Genomic DNA, 21066 nt, shown 5'->3' on the forward strand with positions numbered 1-21066 from the left:
ATGTGAAGGTGTACTAGTAACCCAAATAACTCGTAGTAGCACTTGGAAATTTCCTCCATGGCCTCTATGTTTTAAAAAAAAAAACAAAACAAATTCCAGGGCTTAGGACTATTTTTCTCCTGATGAAGCTTGCAGTTTTGTGTATTTTGTTATCATTAGACATCATGTAACTACTCTGCACCTCTGTAAGTCAGTTTAACTGTCATAATCAAGGGGGACCTTTTAAGGTAATATGAACTTTTGTTAAAGTCAGTTCAAATAAAAATGCATGTGAAATAAATTGATAAGAACAAGACTGATTAGAGAAATATATAAAGTTATACTAATTGTTTTACTTCTCAGTGAACATACACATATTCTATAAAGTGCTTTTGAGACACCCTAAATCTCAACCAGATTTACTTAGTGACTTCTCTTTCTCTCTCTCTTTTTTTTTTTTTTTTTTTTTTTGCGGTACGCGGGCCTCTCACTGTTGCGGCCTCTACCGTTGCGGAGCACAGGCTCCGGACGCGCAGGCTCAGCGGCCATGGCTCACGGGCCCAGCCGCTCCGCGGCATGTGGGATCTTCCCGGACCGGGGCACGAAATCGTGTCCCCTGCATCGGCAGGCGGACTCTCAACCACTGCGCCACCAGGGAAGCCCTCTTTCTCTTCATAATAGTACTCAGTAATGTAAATGTATCTTCCTATTACATACTAAATATATTAAGATATAACAACATTGCTGAATACGCGTTATTGGTATCCAGCATGGTGGCTGCAGAGAGCTCAGGATTCCAAAAGCAAAGCATGTGTTTAGAGAGAGCTTTAGAGCTTTGTTTTATTTTGCATTTTTCTTATTTAATGGAAATAATTTAGAACTATAGAAAGGGAGAAATGTTTTAAAGAAGTGAAAATTTTTACAGACAGCTGATTGGGAACTGTTTTTGAGCTAGGATTTGAAGAAGGTCTTTTGGAAGTGTCTTTAAACAGAGTGAAAAATTCATTCTTAAATAGTAGGCAGCAAAAAGGAATCTGGAGGTAGCTTGATAAAGTGAAAGGATTCTGCTGGAGAGGTGCCACTCTAGGGGGTCGCTGTTACCTATTTAAAATAGTAAATAGTACAACATGTATTTATTTATTTACTTATCTAGCTACGTAGGATTTACATGCCACCTATTTCCCAAAAGAATTTGAGATAGCTTATTCTATTAAATGTAATATAAACGGAGACAATAAAACTGTACTAGTTTTAAGCCCTCTCGGGAGGGAGCCTCCTTCCTCACCAAAGAAAAAAGAAGGAAAAAAAGAAATTAACATTACTAAGGAAGAAAAGTGCTAATTAGCTAAATAGTCCACATATAAAATGTTGGTTTATTCAAAATAATGTTATAATCATGTAAGACAATGTAGTATAAAGAATACTGAACTAGAAATCCAAACATTTGTAGTCTTGACTAGGTCACTTACAAGCTGTGAGACCTTCAACAAACATTTAGCTTCACTGAGGAACATTTCCTTTACCTTTTATTGGTTTGTCTTTTCTGTCCTAGCAATGTAGATATTTCCCAGTTTTATGCCCTTCAGATATGCTTGAGAATGTAAGGTTTGGTTAGAAACACCTGAGTTCACATATCATCTCTGCTGTGTGCTGTGTAGCCACAGGCAAAACATTTAGGCTTTTAGCCTTATTTTTGCATCTCTGAGATAGAGATCATCTTCACAATCCTCTGACTTTGGTAATTAAGGAAATGTATGTGTTAATGTCTGGCATGTAAGAAGTGCTAAAAAAATTTCTACTACAAAAGTTACCTGGTCTCTTGCCTGTCTCATCTGTTATTATAATTTAACTGTTACCAGTCTTCTATGGATCACTTCCATATTTATAACTGTATTTCTGACCTCTTTTGTCGATTCCAGAATTTCCAAGTTCCTACTTTAGACATCTCCTACAACTGGATGTTACTTTGGCATTTTAATCTGAATGAATCCAAAATCAGACCATCATTATATTTCAATATTACAGTATTCTTCCAACAACTTACTGCCTCTATTTTCATTCTCTACCACCCCATCTTCCTTATCACTCTTACTTTAGTCTTACTAAGTTCATTTATCTCAAGGGTATTAAAAAAAAAAATCAGGGCTTCCCTGGTGGCGCAGTGGTTGAGAGTCCGCCTGCCGATGCGGGGGACACGGGTTCGTGCCCCGGTCCGGGAGGATCCCACATGCCGCGGAGCGGCTGGGCCTGTGAGCCATGGCCGCTGAGCCTGCGCGTCCGGAGCCTGTGCTCCGCAACGGGAGAGGCCACAGCAGTGAGAGGCCCGCGTACCACCAAAAAAAAAAAAGAAATCAACATTTCATAACAAATACTTTTGCAGGGTCTAATTCATCTTTCTGGCCTTATGCTCTGGCCAAAGTGCTTATTAATGTACCCTGCATATTATATTAGTCTTTAACACCTAGCACCGGGTCTTCTTACAGTAGATTCTTAACATAGGTTTCATAGATAATTATACAAATATACCACAGAAATCTGTGTACATATAGCAGCACCTATTAGAAGGCTCATTTAATGTTTTTCATTTCAATACATATTCTATATCATTGTTGTTCTGATTTATAAAATAATTGTCTAATAGTTTTTTTTAAATCCAAGCAACACAGATATAAATATTACAAAAATAGGAATTCCCCAAAATACCAGAATACATCCTAACCATTGCTAATGGTTAAAAAATATATTCTTAAAGAACCTTTTTTCATGCCTATCATTTGTATAAACATGTATTTTAAGCAAAAATGGGCTTGAACTGTACACATTGATATTATTTTCAGTTTGCAGTATCTATATGAGAAGCTAACATCCGTCTTCTCATGTAGATACAATTTAAAAACAGGAAGAAAAAAGGGAAAAAATTTTTTTCTCCTTGTACCTCTTAGGATTTAGATTTATTCTCTTAACAACTTTCCTATATATCATACAACAGTATTAGCTATAGTCATCATGTTGTACATTACATCCCTGCTAATTATAACTGTAAATGTGAACCTTTTGACCACCTTCCTCCAATCTCACGAGCCACTCCCCCACCCCCGTGTCTGTTTACTACAACTCTTATCTCTTTTTCTGAGTTTTGTTGTGTGCGCACACACGCATGCGTGTGTGTGTTTAGATTCCCCATATAAGTGAGATCATACAGTATTTGTCTTTCTCTGACTGATTTCACTTACCATAATGCCTTCAAGGTCCATGTTGTCACAAATGGTTCAGGTTTTAATTCAATTATTGTTTTTCCTTTTCTCCTCCTGGAAGATACACTCCCTTTATAACATTCCCATAGCCAGACTCAAATTTCGAACGATAGAGACTGTTGCCATCTTGTTAACCATTGTACTTTGCTTGGCTAGCATAGTGTCTGACACAGTGACACAGAATACGTATTTTGGATGCATCGTCATGAAGGGCTCAATACTATAAAAGCACAGTGTGTTCTTTTGGCTACCATTTATAACTCAAGGAGTAGCTAGCTGTGTGGGTTTGGATGAGCTATTGATCTAACCTAGTATGACATTTTGAGACTATTTTAACTATCAGGTAAAAGGAAAATGCTTTAGTTAGGTCCAAAAAAAGGTGACACATATTTTCTGGAGAACAATACAAAGTACAATTTAATGGAATTTCACTTATTAATTTAAGGCAGACTGAATGGCTATTATGGGAAAAGTTACCAAATTGATATCTTATATTTAGCATACATTTATCTCATCGATGATATGCTCAGAAATGGAGGAAATAAGGGGTTTGTGCTTGACAATATTTAATAAAATGTTATTATATTATGCCAATTTTTAGAAGTTATTAACTCAGCATAAAAAGTATGAGGGTGTTAACTTATTCTTTATAATCTTTTATCAAAGACTGATTTTCTTCAACGTGAGTTTTGCTTACTGCTCTATAGTCCGATCAAGAAGAAAGTAAGAGTACTTGAAGTACCATAAAATGTGAACCAAGTTCAAAATAGACATGGTTATAAATTATCAAGTAAGGAATCTGATTCCATAAAGCCATAGTCGCCTTACTTTATATTTACATGATATAGTTTACTGAATAATATTCATTTAAATTTGATATTTCAGTCGAGCTATAAAATAATATTAGAAAAAGGAGACATATCTGCATTTATGAAAGATTTCTGAGATAATGTGACAAATCAAGAAGTTTCCTCATTAAATAAAACTGGAATATTAGTACCTCAGGTTTATATAAGAATTGAATGAGAGTACATTTTATGTGTTTATTACCAGTTTTTATTATATAGTAGGTCCTCAATAAATGTTATCATTTCTACCAGTTTTTCACTACTAAAAAAGTGCAATTGTTGAGACAGATTATACACATTTTGGGGCTGTGGGGTACAAAGTGGCCGTCCAGGAAAGTTTATCTACCATCAGATTATGAGATTGCCTTTTATTCCAAATCCATTTCAATTTGAATATTATTATTATAACTTTTACCAATACTGTTTTATTTTCATTTCTATCATTTACATTAGGAAATCATAAATTTTGAAGTGAAATTAAATGAGTGAAGGACTAGGGTCTTTAAAAATCTTGGCAAGTGCTTAGAAGTTCCCTTCAGACTCATTATAATGGGCTGAAATGGAAATTTACCAAAATATCTTCCACTAATTAACGATTAGTAATTGTAGGTGTCTTGTATTGAAAGACCCCTTTCCCCTTATGCACCTGTGTTTCCCCTCTGCTCCTCCGGAAGTGTTTTTCCAGTTAGCAGTAACATTGTTAACTTTCTGGATCACTTACTATGTGCCAGGTAGTATGTCAAGTGATTTACATGCATTATTTTATTTCATTCTCATTACCACTTACGCAGTGGGCTACTTTCTTTACTCTTCCATTTCTTTAAATCAGCAACTTTCAAACTGCTTTGATTTGGTGACCCATCATTAGAAAGACATGTTACCTAGACTCTCAAAGCAATGTGCAGTGTAGCCTTACAGTTCTATTCTCTCCATCTCTCTCAGTATTGCTCTCAACCCACTAAATTTATCTTACAATCTACCATCAGTCACCATTCACAGATTTTAAATAAAGCACTGCCTTAAGCGACAGTTCTAAAGCACTCATTATAACCTTTACCATTTGGTTACCATTTCATTCTGGACACATTCTTCCCCAGAGATAATGACTTTCAGCTTCAGTTTTGGTAGTTTCATGAAAGACAGTGTACTTTCACAGAGGCAGGTGAACCAAACACTACCCAATCCAGAGCCAGAAATGCCATGTCTAATTAGGAGTGTGTATATTCACTTTTAGAGTTCTAGGAATGTTGTTTCTTGATGGTCTTTGGTCACCTTCTAGCATAAGGCAGCAACATTTCTATAGATTACTCATATTCATTAAGATCTATGACCTTAGCTACAATTATAAGTCTGTTTCTACCAAAGTCTTCTGTTCTTCAAAATCTTCGATTACATGAAGTTGTCACAGTTCAGCAGTATGGTGTAAATATTTGTCAGTAGCCAAATACTTAATTCATAGTTAAAGCACCAGGCAAGCACTGTTGCTCCCTGCTTTTTCCCCCGCTTACTCCCAGTTTTGAGTTGACATCAGAGTGTTTAGATGCCTTTATTATATCAACTGAGAAAAATATTATGGTTAGATTTATTAATCTTCCAATTCACACGTGGTAACTTAATATGTAAATCTTTTTAGGCTAAAAAAACCTCCAGCCTAGGGTTGGGTCTACTTTACATGTTACTCTTCTGAAATTCAGGAAAATAGAATAAAGTCAAATAGCCCACAATAGAATCCCCTAGCATATTGTTCTTTATGGGTTCCTATCCTCTGAATTAAATACTTAAACATGGTCACTTGTTACTTAATCTGCTTGAATGAATATGGCAATTTACATGTTCAATAGTGAGTCATGTATGAATAACAGGAGGTTTTGTGCTGTTCCATACATAATTTGCATTCAGTGATTTTTTTCCCCCATCAATTACTAATCATAAAATGGAACTTTCTTATTAACCTAAACTTAGAAAAACTGTACTGTGTTTTGATGACTCTGTCAGCTTTTAAATTCTGACTGATTTTTTAAAGTGCTTGATGCAACTGTTAAATATTCAGTGCTTCTTTAAACTTCTTTAGTGATTATTAAATAATCAAATTAATTACTTCAAAGTGTAAAGTCCATCGTGTAGCAAAAGGAAAAATAGAGGATAGCCAGTAGTAATTGTATCTTTCCTATACTATTTCCTGTGCCTTTTCCCTATAGTGGGCTTCTACTAGCAAGTTTTGTGTCAGTCATTCATCAAAGGAAAACAGTGTTTTTTCCTTAGCCAGCTATTAAAAAAGAATGTACATATAAAAGTCATTAAAGGAATAAAAAGAAAAGGAAATGATTACTGTTGATAAAAAGACAGGATAGTTGTTATCTTTAGAAGGAGCTAGATTGCTAGAGTGGTTCCATGGATGCTTTTTAACTGTTAAACCATACATATATGTTTTAGGAAGTTTCTCAGTATATCTCATTTATAATAAAAGTGAGGAAAAAGAAAGTTCTTAATTTTAACTACTTATATACTTCTACTTTTTTAATGAAAACAACTTAAATTGTAAAGTTGCATTAAGATATAGGAGTAAGGGGAGTTATTATTATATCATTACACTGTTTTGAAGTTTTTAATTCAAAAAACTTAGAGGTTCTCTTAAAAGTTAATGACTAGCAGGTATAACCTCAAAAAACAAAAACATTTAAACTGTTTAAACTAAAAATTACAATTCAGTTTTCTATTTTAGCACTATGTCTTAGATAATTGATGTAGAGCAGACTTCTTTTGTTTGCCATTTATTTTATGAAGCTATTTAATAAGACAAATCTTTTAATAATGTGCACATTATTTACTAGAAAGGCAAGTTGAAGCTAAATTTTTATGTATTTATGATGTGGAAAAGAAAATAGTGCTTGTCAAAATTGAGTATCCCTGTCTGGAAATATAGCCTACTAGTTACACGGACTCTTGAGCCAGATTGCTTGGGTTCTAATCTTTGCTCCACAAATTACTTGAAACTTCATGTAAATTAATTTCCTCATCAGTAAAATGCAGAAAATAATAGTACCTACTTTAGTTGGTTGTTGTGAGGACTAAATGAGTTATTGTATACAAAGCACTTTGCAGTGTGTAACATACAGTATATATGCATGATGGCTATTATTGTTATATAGCTTGAGCAAACAAGAAAAGCAGAAAATTTTATTTTTTAAGCACTTCCCTAGTAGTAATATATTCGACATATTGTTACAAATAATTGTCTGTTTTTTGTTGCAGTGTTTGGGAAATGGGAAGTAATGACAGCTGGCACCTGAACTAAGTACTTTCATAGGCAACACCATTCCAGAACTTCAGGATGAATGGGGATATGCCCCATGTCCCCATCACTACTCTTGCGGGGATTGCTAGTCTCACAGACCGTAAGTTTGGTTATTTTATCTAATTTATGTTCTACTCTGACATTGATTTTTAAAGAGACTATAACATTAATTATTTGCAGCGTCATAAATAACAAAATGTGTAAAGATTTTAGATTTTGAATGACACACAACATTATTTTCTTTGGTTTATTGGCATAAATGTGAAAGTAACAGAATTAGTGTAGTCAACTAATAATAGATAAGACCTTAATTTCTGTTTCATGCTAAGGACCCATTAAGAAATGGTAGTGTGTGTTTGTTTAAAGGTCTTATATGATAAAGGGATAAATGCAAAAGTAAGGATCAAAGAAGATGAAACAAAGCATTAAGAAAAATCAAAACCAGAGAAGCATGGGTTTGCATATAGGAACTATTACAGACTTTTAAAAAAGCGTTTATGGAAATGGTAAGTGAAACTGCCCTTCAAAGAAGAAAATTTGATAGCCCAACATAATCTGATTTCTTAGTGACGTTTATTTTGGATGTCATGTTTAGTAATCTTTTGGAGTTTGTCATAGATGTCAAGAGCCTATTTTACCCTGAACACTTAAGTTTAAGAACATCTTCATTCTCTTGAGATTTAATTAGTGTAGCATAATATTTTAGGGACTCATTCTTTTGGTGGGCAACTCTGATTCTCAGTCCCTGGGTAATGGTGCAAAAAGCTCCTCACAATGTTAGTCTTTATCCTACCTGAATAAAGGGAAAAAGAGATATGAGAGGGGAGGGTAGACTGTGAGGAGATGACATACTTTTCTTTGTATAGCAAGCATTATGCAAGATATGGGGCTTCATAAAAGGAGCTATAAGAAAATAACTTCAAGAAATGTTTTCATCTGTTTTCCCCAAAATACTATTTTTTTCTGTTATTAATTTCCAGCTAGTTTAAGTGGGGGTAAAATAGATAACAGCCTACAGCTTTGCAGCAGGGCTAGTTTATAAAATCTGACATAACAAGAAAGTAGCCAGTAGGGTTAGAATAACTCAGGTAAGAAAGCTTTTGAAACAGTCTTTAGTTTTGGTTATCACTTTGTTATAGGTAAGGCATAAATTCATATAATATGTAGGAGTACAGAATCAAATATACTACCAGGAATTTCTTTGCTGGGGGGGGGGTGCGGTGTCTGCCCATTATCTCAGCTGTACCGCATTTTAAAAATTTGCCCAATAAGCCCTACTTATTAAGTAATAATTTGTTTCCAGTGTTTTTATTAATAGAAACCGTGTTATTACCCATTGTGGCTGAGTGGCATGATAGTTATACTATATAGGTGATTAGAAATTAAACCAAAAACAAAGACACTGTAGTTAACTTTAACTATTAGTTTAGACAAATGAACAAATTTCATTTATATGAAGACATTAAATAACTGAATTTAAACTACTGTAAAACGTTTATGCCCTTTTGTTTGCTGTCAGAATAAAATGAAGAGAGACTATTTAGTAATTTATAACTTAAAGCAAAATTCCTTAGATATTTTTCTTCCTTCAGAATCCTATTCTGTGGACATTATTCTGCTACCAAAGTGAACTCTTTATTTTTGTATTTATTTAAGCTTTTAAAAACACACATTACTTGTCTATCTGGTGAAGAGTCAGGTATTGTTACTTGGTTTATTTATTTGATTCTGATAAATCTTATAACAGAAATAATACAGTCTCAGTTCTTGGAAATTACTTAGTTTTTAACCCTACTTTTTTTACTCACTTATTAAATTAATAAAGATTTAAGACATGAAAAGTTAGCACAGAGTTTTATTCTTAGAGAGTAGTATAATCTATTATGGTCCAAGGGACATTTGGGGAGTTTTAATAGAGTTGTTTGGGGTTTGTTGGGGGAGAGACAGAATGCCTTTTAATAAATTTGTCACATTTATATTTATAACTTATTTTTAATCCCCAAATACATTTAAACACTAAAGAGATTTCTTTCTGTCACTCAGTTTCTAATAATATGATTTTATTCCCAATAGTCCTGAACCAGCTGCCTCTTCCATCCCCTTTACCTGCTACAACTACAAAGAGCCTTCTCTTTAATGCACGAATAGCAGAAGAGGTGAACTGCCTTTTGGCCTGTAGGGATGATAATTTGGTTTCACAGCTTGTCCATAGCCTCAACCAGGTATCAACAGATCACATGTAAGTACAATCTGAAATAAAATGAAAAGTTTTGGTCTTACTAAGAGAATCAGTATTCCTGGTTTTACTTTTATTTCAAAAAATTTTAATACATAGTTTATTTTAAATTATTTGAATATCCAAGTGAGAATATAGCCTGTGATGAGATATTAATGAGATTTAAATAGGCCATAGTTATTTTGAGACAGTAGTTCTGACCATGTGATTCTATGAGGATCTTTTCGATTCTTATAATAATCATGGGATTCATCAAGACGGATGTGTGCAGAGGTCTAATGTTGCTCACGAAGTTAGCTCTCTTTTTCCTGGAATTGCTGGAGTAGTTAGAATTCCCAGGCACTAGGGACTTTAATGCTGGCTTTATTTGGAGTAGGCTTATATGCTTTTCATGTAAAGTATAACAGGAACTCAAAGATTAACTTCAAGGCTACTACAGAATTTGGGACTAATTTTTTTCTAGAATTTATCATACAATCTGAACATAGGTGTGTATTTTCACACAATAGACTTTTCAAATAATATGCACTTAAATTACGTAGCTTATTTACAGAACTTTTGCACGAGTAGACTTTTTAAAATTTACTTTTTACTACAAAAGCGGTAAATACTTGTAATATCTCAACACAAAAATGTAAAAAAGTTCAGAAGCCACTACTCAGCGGTACTCATGTGTCCTTCCATTCTTTTACTGTTGGTTAACTTAAAGTTCATTATTTAGGGGAATGAGGATAAAGCACATTATAATGGAGAGGTCTCTGCCATTAGCTGTAGCACATACTTCAGGGCCATTTTTAAAGCTGATGAATTTAGGTGAAATACTAAATGTGAATTTTCTGATGGAGAAACTGAGAAATGATTGGTTATGTCACTCCAGAAATTCAACAGTGTCTAAATATTATATCACTTCTTATACATGTACATCCTTAATCAAAAGTTTTCACCACATATTTAAAGAGATAAGGGAAATAGCACATGTATAGTTATGATTTACTACATGGAGAGCTGCTTTAACATTGCCCCCAGAAATTAATTTTATCAGTGGATACCATCTTTATGAATCGTACTAGATTTAATGAGTGGAACAGTGACGTGTAGAATATAAGATTTAAAATACTGCCTATATTTAATTTTTTTATCATTTACCTTCCATAGTTGTGAACTTAATTTGCTACTTCCTAATTGCAGCTATTCGTAACCACTTGCTTGGGTTTTTTCCCCTGATGGCTTTATTTGAGAAGAGAATAAAGAGGGGAAAATTATGTAACCTTGGGTCTTGTCTTAACCAATGTGCCAACATTATTTCATTCAGAGGACATGCTCAAAAAGACAGATCCACTCACATTCAGATGTAAGGGAGAAAATATATTCCAAGCCCAAATATCAACTTCTGTGCATAATTATCACTTCTACCCTTCCATTATTTTGAATAGTTTAGAATAGACACTATTTTCTCCTTTGAAACTAATATGAACATTCTTAAATAAACTTAAAATTCCATAATATAATGTTTGGGGTTCTTTTTTTTTTTTCTGTTTAAAATAAAATGGGGGGGGGAAGAAGTCCGTAGAAGAACTCCCCTCTATCATTTTTTTGATAATTCTCTTTCTTCTAGGATTAGCGTCTTCAAAAATCCACGAAACTGTTAGACATGCTTGTGTAATTTATTTTTATACCATAAGTCGTCTTGATTTTCTGCCTCAGCATTTTCTGAATTTCACTGGTGAATTCTTAATCATCCATCACTGTTTTAATGTTTTGTATTTATTTTTTCAATGCCAGAGAGTTGAAAGATAACCTTGGCAGTGATGATCCAGAAGGCGACATACCAGTCTTGTTGCAGGCCATCCTGGCGAGGAGTCCTAACGTTTTCAGGGAGAAAAGTATGCAGAACAGATATGTACAAAGTGGTGAGGTTTTTAATAATTGAATTTCATAGTATATATATATATTTTTAATGTGTCCCATATTAGAACTTGTTTCACATGTAATTAAAGTCAGGTGTGTCCTTTAACAAGCTAGCTTGTCATCTGTTAATGCCGTGTTGATACCTTGAATGAAGCCAAGAACGAAAAGGAAACTAAACGGATGTTAACATTCTTGCAGTTTAATATGTAACTAAATTCCTTGGGAATTAGGCAAAGCTTAATATGTGGTTTGCTAGATATTTCAGACTTTATTAGTTCATTCAATGAAAGAGCTTTAGGAATTTTTTTTATTTAAAAAAATCATAGAATAGATATGAAAGGAGTCTTCATTAATCAAATAATAAATAAAAATATCTGCAGAGCTTCTCAACATGTAGTACATGTATAAATAATTATACCAGGTATTAATTTTAGAATCGATGGTGACTATATTCATGGTTATGTAGTAATTGGTTTAACACTTCTGTTGCCTTAGCAATAGAAAAAGGTTTATAATAAGTATTACTATTAAGGAAAATTCTATTTATAGTAAGCATTAGAAAACCCATAAAAATGTGATGTCCAACACAGATATGATTTTTCTGTAGTCAAGAAGAACCTTTAAGTTAGGAGCATTGTTCTGGTCTGAAGCTTACTGAATCAGGCAAGCCCAAGTACTTGCTTCCCTCTCAAGATTAAAACAGTCAGAAGGGAATAGTTTAGAGAACCCAGGAAGGTCTAGTTTATTTAATTGGTTACTTGTATTCAAGAATATTGCCGCATTTATTGACAGTACCTCCATGAAGCTTGCCATTCCATTTCTTAGTTTTATTTTTTAATAGTATTACTTTGTTGATTCTTTATATTTGTGTGTAAGTTGTGTTTTTAAAGCAATTGCATAGTTACTATCCATTTCCCAAAGTGAATCCAGGGAAATTTCCTTTCAGGAAATCAAAGGTAGGTATGCAGGGCAAGACTGTATCTTCATCAGAACTAATGAGCTAGATGGCAGTCGTAGGAGACAGATAGGAATGGTGAAAGGAAAGCTAGAATTACACATACTCTGGAAGAGTGTTGGAATGAAAGAAAATATGGAAAGATTGTTGATTGGAAGAAAGGCTATAGGCATACCTCGTTTTATTGCACCTCGCTTTATTGCGCTTCTCAGATATTGCCTGTTTTACAAATTGAATGTGTGGCAACCACACACTGAACAAGTCTGTCAGTGCCATTTTTCCAGCAGCATTTTACTTTGTGTCTCTGTCACATTTTGTTAATTATCACAATATTTGAAACTTTTTTATTATTATTGTATGTGTTCTGGTGATCTCTGATTGGTGATTTTTGAAGTTACTATTGTAATTGTTTGAGGGCACTAGGAACCGTGCCCATGTAAGACAGTGTAATCAATAAATGTATGTTTTGGCAGGACTGGCAGTTCCCCTCTCCTTGGGCCTCCCTATTTTCTGAGACACAACAACATTGAAATGAGGCCAGTTAATAACTCTACAATGGCCTCTTAAGTGTTCAAGTGAAAAGAACAGTCACATGTCTTTCACTTTAATCAAAAGCTAGAAATGCGGGCTTCCTTGATGGCGCAGTGGTTGAGAGTCTGCCTGCCGATGCAGGGGGACATGGGTTCGTGCCCTGGTCCGGGAAGGTCCCACATGCCGCGGAGCGGCTAGGCCTGTGAGCCATGGCCGCTGAGCCTGTGCGTCCGGAGCCTGTGCTCCACAACGGGAGAGGCCACAGCAGTGAGAGGCCCACGTACCGCAAAAAAGAAAAAAAAAAAGCTAGAAATGCTTAAGCTTAGTGAGGAAGCCATGTCAAAAGCCAGGATAGGCCAAAAGCTAGGCTTCTTGTCCCATATAGCCACCTAGCAAAGGAAAAGTTCTTGAAGGAAATGAAAAGTGCTACACCCCAGTGAACACTTGAATGTTAAGAAAGCTAAATAACCTTATTGCTGAGATGGAGAAGTTTTAATGGTCTGGGTAGAGGATCAAACCAGTCAGAGCATTCCCTTAAGCCAAAGCCTAATCCAGAGCAAGACCCTAACACTCTTCAATTCTCCGAAGGCTGAGAGAGGTGAGAAAGCTGCACAAGAAAAATTTGAAGCTAGCAGAGATTGGTTTATGAGATTTAAGGAAAGAAGCTATCTCCATAACATAAAAGTACAAGGCAAAGCTGCAAGTGCTGATGTAGAAACTGCAGCAAGTTATCCAGAAGATCTAACTAAAATAAAAAATGAAGGTGGCTGTGCTAAACAAAAGATGTTCAGTGTAGACAAAACAGTCTTGTATTGGAAGAAGATGCCACCTAGGACTTTCATGGCTGGAGAGGAGAGTCAATGCCTGGCTTCAGAGCTTCAAAGGACAGGCTGGCTGTCTTGCTAGGAACTAATACAGGTGGTGAATTTAGGTTGAAGCCAGTGCTCATTGACCATTCTGAAAATCCTAGGGCCTTTAAGAGTTATGCAAAATCAACTCTGCCTGTGCTCTATAAATGGAATAACAAACCTGGATGACAAACATGTTTGTTTATAACATGGTTTATTGAATACTTTAAGCCCACTGTTGAGATCTGCTTCTCAGAAAAAGATTCCTTTCAAAATATTACTGCTCATTGACAGCACATCTGGTCATCCAGGAGCTCTGATGGAGATGTACAACAAAACTAATGTTATTTTCATGCCTGCTAGCACAACATCCATTCTGCAGCCCATGGATCAAGGAGTCATCTCAGCATTCGAGTCTTATTAATTTAAGAAATACATTTCATGAGACTCTAGCTTCCATAGATAGTAACTCCTCTGATGGATCTGGACAAAGCAAATTGAAAACTTTCTGAAATGTTTCACCATTCTAGATGCCATTAAGAACATTCATGATTCATGGGAAGAGGTCAAAATATCAACATTCACAAAAGTTGGAAGAAGTTGATTCCAGTTCTCATGGATGACTTGTGAGGGGTACGAGACTCCAGTGGAGGAAGTAACTGCAGATGTGGTAGAAATAGCAAGAGAGCTAGAATTAGAAGTAAAGCCTGAAGATGTGACTTAATTGCTGAAATCTCATGATTAAAGTTTAATGGATGAGGAGTTGCTTCTTGTGGATGAGCAAAGAAAGTGGTTTCTTGAAGTGGAATCTACTTGTGGCTGAGATGCTATGAAGATTGTTAAAATGACCACAAAGGATTTAGAATATTACATAAGCTTTAGCTGACAAAGTAGCAGCAGAGTTTGTGAGAATTGACTCCCAATTTTGAAAGAAGTTTTACTGTGAGTAAAATGGTGTCAAATGGCATTGCGTCCCACAGAGATGTCATTCATGAAAGGAAAGAGTCAATCAATGCAGCAAACTTCATTGTTGTGTTATTTTAAGAAAGTGCCAGAGCCACCTCAACCTTCAGCAACCACCATTCTGATCAGTCATCAGCCACCAACATTGAGCAAGACCCTCCACCAGGAAAAAGATTACAACCTCACTGAGGGCTCAAACAATGGTTAGCATTTTTTAGCAATAAAGTATTTTTAAATTAAGGTATGTACATTGTTTTTTTAGACATAATGCTATTGTACATTTAATGGACTACAGTATAGTGTAAACATAACTTTTATATGCACTGGGAAACCACAGGAAATTCATGTAACTCCCTTTATTGCGATATTTGCTTTATTGCGGTGGTCTGGAACCGTATCTGCAATATCTCCGAGGTATGCCTGTAGTAGGAAATAGGATAAGGGCATTGAGTATAGGATGACGTAAATAAATGTAAGATTGAATAAAGGAAGTCTTCCGAGGCTATTTATACTACATTTTTATAACTTATATCTTTAATAAGAAACTTCGAGTATTCACCTTTCAGTCACATATTTTGTGGTTTTTACTATATATGCTTATTTTTTAGTCTGAAACATTGTTTCATTTCTCCATATCCTACTTTGTAAAAACAAACTAGCATTTAAAAACTGATTCATTGCATGTTGTGATTTTTTTTTCCTAAGCATTTTCCATCTGGCTTTAAAATTTTAAAAGGTGATTTTTGGTTGTTAAATATAAATGTGAGTCACACATTTGGAAAAAATTTAATAATGTGCAAATCACTTCGTTCATAGTTCTTTGGATCTCTGAGAGAATCAGAAAGGACTACTAGTATTTCATTTGCCCCTTTTATTTATAAAGCCACTGCCTCCAAACTAGTAATTCCAGCTTGTCACAGTGATGACTGTTAATTCAGGAGAAAATACTTTTTAATTCCCATCTCATGGAGTCTTGCCCCCTTTCTCTCAAAAAAAAAAAAATTCAGCAACAGCAGTTATAGTAATTAAATTATTAAGCCATGGAATGTATGATTTAGTACTGAATTTGAGTTGGAAGAGAAAATTCATAAATTGAAATTTAGACTACATAGAAAACACGCTATTAGTGTTAGACTTTGAGGTGCTCTCATCTCATTCAGCCACTGTGGTAGAGCTAGAATCCTTTCTGTAGTTCCTGGCAAATGAACATGTAACTTCTGTTTGAATGTTTCTGGTGAAAGGCACTTTTCATAGCAGCAGCAGGAAATGAAATTTGGGGAAATAATGTGATACTTGAAACTCCCAGAAAGATTGGCTATACATACCATAAGAAAGGTCAGAGTTAATCATAGATTTTTATCTTTGATTTTAGAGTGTCTAAATAGCTGAATTTTTCTGCATCTCCTATATAACAAAATGCCACTTATGCAACAATTGAAGGAACAGTGTCTAACTTGAAAAGAAATGTGAGAATCTGAAAGCTCTTTTCACACTTTCATTCATTAAATATTCACTTAATCCTATTTTATGGCAAGAATTACTGTGGAAGAAAGAACAGGAGCATTCTGTTGTTTGTTAACAGACTTTCAGATGGTAATTTCAGTACTTCAGACTTTGGACCCTTAAGTAAAGTACTTTTTAAAACTTAGGTCCCGGGCTTCCCTGGTGACGCAGTGGTTGAGAGTCCGCCTGCCGATGCAGGGGACACGGGTTCCTGCCCCAGTCCGGGAAGATCCCACATGCCGTGGAGCGGCTGGGCCCGTGAGCCATGGCCGCTGAGCCTGCGTGTCCGGAGCTTGTGCTCCGCAACGGGAGAGGCCATAACAGTGAGAGGCCCGCGTACCGCAAAAAAAAAAAAAAAAACTTAGGTCCGAATCACAATGAAATAGAGTTGTAAAATTAAGCTCCTAAGGTGGGAGATGTATGTAATAAAGTATTCCATGTAATAGAAAAACCATCCAAAAGCCTGTTGTAGACAGAAGTGTGTAGTATTTGGAAAGAGGTTAGATAGAGCAACTTCTGAAAGTTCTTTTCAATTCTAAGGCTAAATGATAGGACAATAAGTAAGCAAGTAAATTTAAAAACAAAAAATTATATCTCTGTCTCTGTCCCTGGATTAGTTATATGCTAAAAGGATGTTTTGGTAAAATTGGTTGTACTTGAAATTTATAGTTTCTATATTTTGCTCTACAGACTTAACATGTTGGTCAAAAAGAAAAGAACAGAAAGAACTTTTGAATGTTTGTGAAAGAATGATTGATTTAAATCACTTAAAGAATGCTTTACCATTGGAAGAAAATAACATGTTTTACCATTTTTGTATGTTGTGTAGGAATGATGATGTCTCAGTATAAACTTTCTCAGAATTCCATGCACAGTAGTCCTGCATCTTCCAATTATCAACAAACCACTATCTCACATAGCCCCTCCAGGTAATGTATATATCATTTTATTAAGTACTGTTTTCTGTAGTAAATATGCTTAGGAATCTATAGTGTATACATACATTTAGGTAATGGTGAATTACGTGTAGTTAAAAAGTTTAGATGCTTAGCCTTAAATAGTAACCCACATGAATATTTGCCTTAAAATGTTATATGTGGAAATGCTCTAATATACTAATTTAAATAAATAGTAACTTATTTTCATACAAACAAAAGAATGTGTTAAAATAACCAGCGTGTTTGAGATAAATAAGAAAATTCATTGAGTAGAATTTAGGGAGCATGTAAAATAAATGAATTACTCCAGTTTTTACAAACTGCTTAATATAACTCTTAGATTATGAATTGTGAATGACTTTTGTATGTTATTTATTTTTCAGAATTTTTCTGTGTACATATATTTTATACAAATTAGAGTTTGGAGAATTTTATGACAGTGAAATATCAAGGAATACCATATTTATTTCATTTCCTGATATTGTTTATTTGGATTTTGGGTTTTAGCCGGTTTGTGCCACCACAGACAAGCTCTGGGAACAGATTTATGCCACAACAAAACAGCCCAGTGCCTAGTCCATATGCCCCACAAAGCCCTGCAGGATACATGCCATATTCCCATCCTTCAAGTTATACAACACATCCACAAATGCAGCAAGGTAAGAAAGTTGCTTGTTTATTTAAAGGGAATGCCTCTAGTTCCCAGCAAATTCATTTTTTTCTTTTTATAAATTTTAAAACACAAATACTAAACTGTATACTTTTTTGTCAGTGAACGTTTCTTTTAAGCTGTGGCTTATATTATTAAAAATGTTACATTTATTACTTGGGAAGTCATCTGGGAGATAAAAAGATCAGTGTAATTTGACTCTTTGGATTACCTTATTATATTATACAACTGAGTATATCTGGTTATGAAATTAGGAACTGCTTTATTTAATTGGGCTTCTTACAGTAGCACTAAGTCAAAGAAGAATTACGTTTTAATTAGTAAAGTATATGTTGTGTGAAAATTATAATATCAAGTAGATACAGTACTGGTAGAGGAAAATTAATAATCTTGGATTCAAAATTTTCTGGGATTAGATTATTAGTTCTCATTTGAAGTCAATTGTTGATAATATGATGTCTTTTTTTTTTTGCGGTACATGGGCCTCTCACTGTTATGGCATCTCCCGTTGCGGAGCACAGGCTCCGGACGCGCAGGCTCAGCGGCCATGGCTCATGGGCCCAGCCGCTCCGCGGCATGTGGGATCTTCCCGAACCAGGGCACGAACCCGTATCCCCTGCATCAGCAGGCAGACTCTCAACCACTGCGCCACCAGGGAAGCCCTATGATGTCTTTTTAAGATCATACTGCGTTGGGCTCTATGTCATGGCTATTAAATAATGTATTTACTAGTATATTGTACTTTTTTAAAGAAATTTTGAAAAGTACAAAAGATAATATAACAGATATCTGTGTTTTTATCCCTCATAATTAACAGCAAATTTTTAACATTTGCAGTCAGTCATTAGTACCTGTTTGTATTCTTGGTTTTTTATTATGCATGGATCAAAACATGCTTCATTTATAAACTTTTATCTTACAAACTTTTAACTTAGTGTCATCTATTAAAACAGCCAACTTCTGGTTTTCCAAAGCTAGATAATGAAATGGTAGGTTGAGCCTATTTGATACAGTAAGTCAAAGAAAAACTTGGAGACCAATCACACCTTTGGAATAGACACCTCCAAAATTTTAGAATTTAGTGTGAGTACTGAACAGAAGTATGCGTGTATATGGGCTCTTGATACTTGTGAAATATTACTCTGGTATGCCAAAGTTATGTGAAACATTTTAAATGTAATTAATAAAGAGGGAAAATATTGAAAGGACATATTTGCTTCATACGGAAATATCCACATAAATATGTGTAGAAAAAAACCATAAATTTTTACTCTAAACACTGTTGTTGTTTTATAACAAGATAAACCCAGCTTTTTCAAGAGAATACATTGAAATCACAAAATCAAAAGAAAAATGTAGTTTGAGGGCCTATTCAGTAATGAGTCATTTCTTAGAAATTCTCAGATACTTGAGAGACCAAAAATAATACAAGGGATTAGCCCCACACAGATACCAAAATTACTGTAAATAAGAAAATTTAATGTGGTAAGGAACAAATAGATTGGTAAATGGGACAGTAATGGGTCCAGAAATAAGGCAGATGTCTGTGGGAATATAGAGTTTGTGAAAGGTAATATTTAAGAAACACTTTATAAAACAAAAAAAACACTTTATATTATAAAAATTTTAACCATGCAGAAAAGTTGAAAGAATAGCACAGTGAGACATTTCACCAACAGGCATTCTGCCTCTCTGTCCTTAAATACATCTGCTAGGAAGTCAGTTCTCCTTTATAAACACCAAGTGTAATAATTTACCCCTAAAAAAATTAAGAACATTTCTGTAGTATCATCTGATGCCATCTACATTGTTTTCACCAGTTGACCTCAAATATGTCTTTTATAACCTTTTTTTCCCCACATATGATCTAATCTAGTTTCTCACACATTGCATTTGGTTTTTACATCTCTTGACTCTTTTAATCTAAACAGTCCCATACCCTTTCCCCATGACAGTAATTTTTGGTTTTTTGAGGAGTCTGTGCTACTTTTGTTGTAGAATATCCCATATTCTAGACTTCACTGTTTCCTCATTGTGTTGTTTAATTTGCTTATATACTTCCTATATTTCCTACCAACTGGAAGTTATCTTTAAAGGCTCTGTTAGTTTCTAGTTCTATATTTTTGGCAAGGGTACTAAATAAGTAATGTTGTACACTTGATATTGCATCACATCAGAGGGCATATAATGGCAAGTGGCTTCATTATTAGTGACATTTAGGTGATGACTACTCCATGTCTTCTTTTATAAGGAACATAATATTTCTTTGCAATCAGTGAGCAATCTGTCAGGTGATATTTTGAGATCATGTAACTGTCCTATTTCCTATTAATCTTTATCCTAAAGGGTTTACCATCCAATAATGATTCTCTTTTCATCAATTTTTACACTGGTCATTGGAAAATGGTGATTTTCCAATTTTGTCATTCTAAAGATGGTATTTTGAATCAGTGTGTAATAATGGATTGTTTAATAAATCATGTTGGATTGGTTGGCTAGGCATTTTGAAATTTTATTTGGATTCCTAGATCATTTAGAGCAAAAGTGTTCTAGACGGATGAACTATTTACGTTTGTATTTTAAGTCATAAAATTATAAGAAGAAGGGGCTTCCCTGGCGGCGCAGTGGTTAAGAATCTGCCTGCCAATGCAGGGGACACGGGTTCGAGCCCTGGTCCGGGAAGATCCCACATGCCGCGGAGCAACTAAGCCTGAGTGCCACAACTACTGAGCCTGCACTCTAGAGCCCGCGAGCCACAACTACTGAGCCCGTGTGCCACAGCTACTGAGGCTGCGCTCTAGAGCCCACGCTCTGCAACAAGAGAAGCCACCGCAATGAGAAGCCCGCACACCACAACGAAGAGTAGCCCCCACTCTCCGCAGCTAGAGAAAGCCCTCACACAGCAAGGAAGACCCAATGCAGCCAAAAATAAATTAATTAATTTAAAAAGAAATTATAAGAAGAAAACATGGGGTGAATTTTGGATACCTTAGGGTCGAGAAGGCCTTGTTTCTAAGCAGGACTGGATTCTAGAAATGGAAAAAAAACCCAGATTAATTCTAAATTTCTGTGTAATAGGAGAGAACAAATAAGGACAAGTAAATTTAGGGAAAAAACTTTTTCAATATTTATTACAAA

At 34.9% G+C, this 21066-nt stretch overlaps 1 protein-coding gene across 1 annotated transcript in view; it reads left to right on the forward strand.

The window, feature by feature from the left end:
• Positions 1 to 21066, forward strand: part of NIPBL (NIPBL cohesin loading factor) — a 192209-nt gene that overhangs the window by 67097 nt on the left and 104046 nt on the right. Inside the window, exons 2-6 of the mRNA XM_060146966.1 lie at positions 7334 to 7476; positions 9450 to 9615; positions 11395 to 11522; positions 17150 to 17249; positions 17766 to 17917. Of these exons, the coding sequence (XP_060002949.1) occupies positions 7413 to 7476; positions 9450 to 9615; positions 11395 to 11522; positions 17150 to 17249; positions 17766 to 17917 (610 nt within the window). The 5' untranslated portion in view covers positions 7334 to 7412. The remainder of the gene's footprint in view (positions 1 to 7333; positions 7477 to 9449; positions 9616 to 11394; positions 11523 to 17149; positions 17250 to 17765; positions 17918 to 21066) is intronic.

Source organism: Lagenorhynchus albirostris, chromosome 3 (assembly GCF_949774975.1).
Source record: "Lagenorhynchus albirostris chromosome 3, mLagAlb1.1, whole genome shotgun sequence".
In the NCBI taxonomy this organism is placed as follows: domain Eukaryota; kingdom Metazoa; phylum Chordata; class Mammalia; order Artiodactyla; family Delphinidae; genus Lagenorhynchus; species Lagenorhynchus albirostris.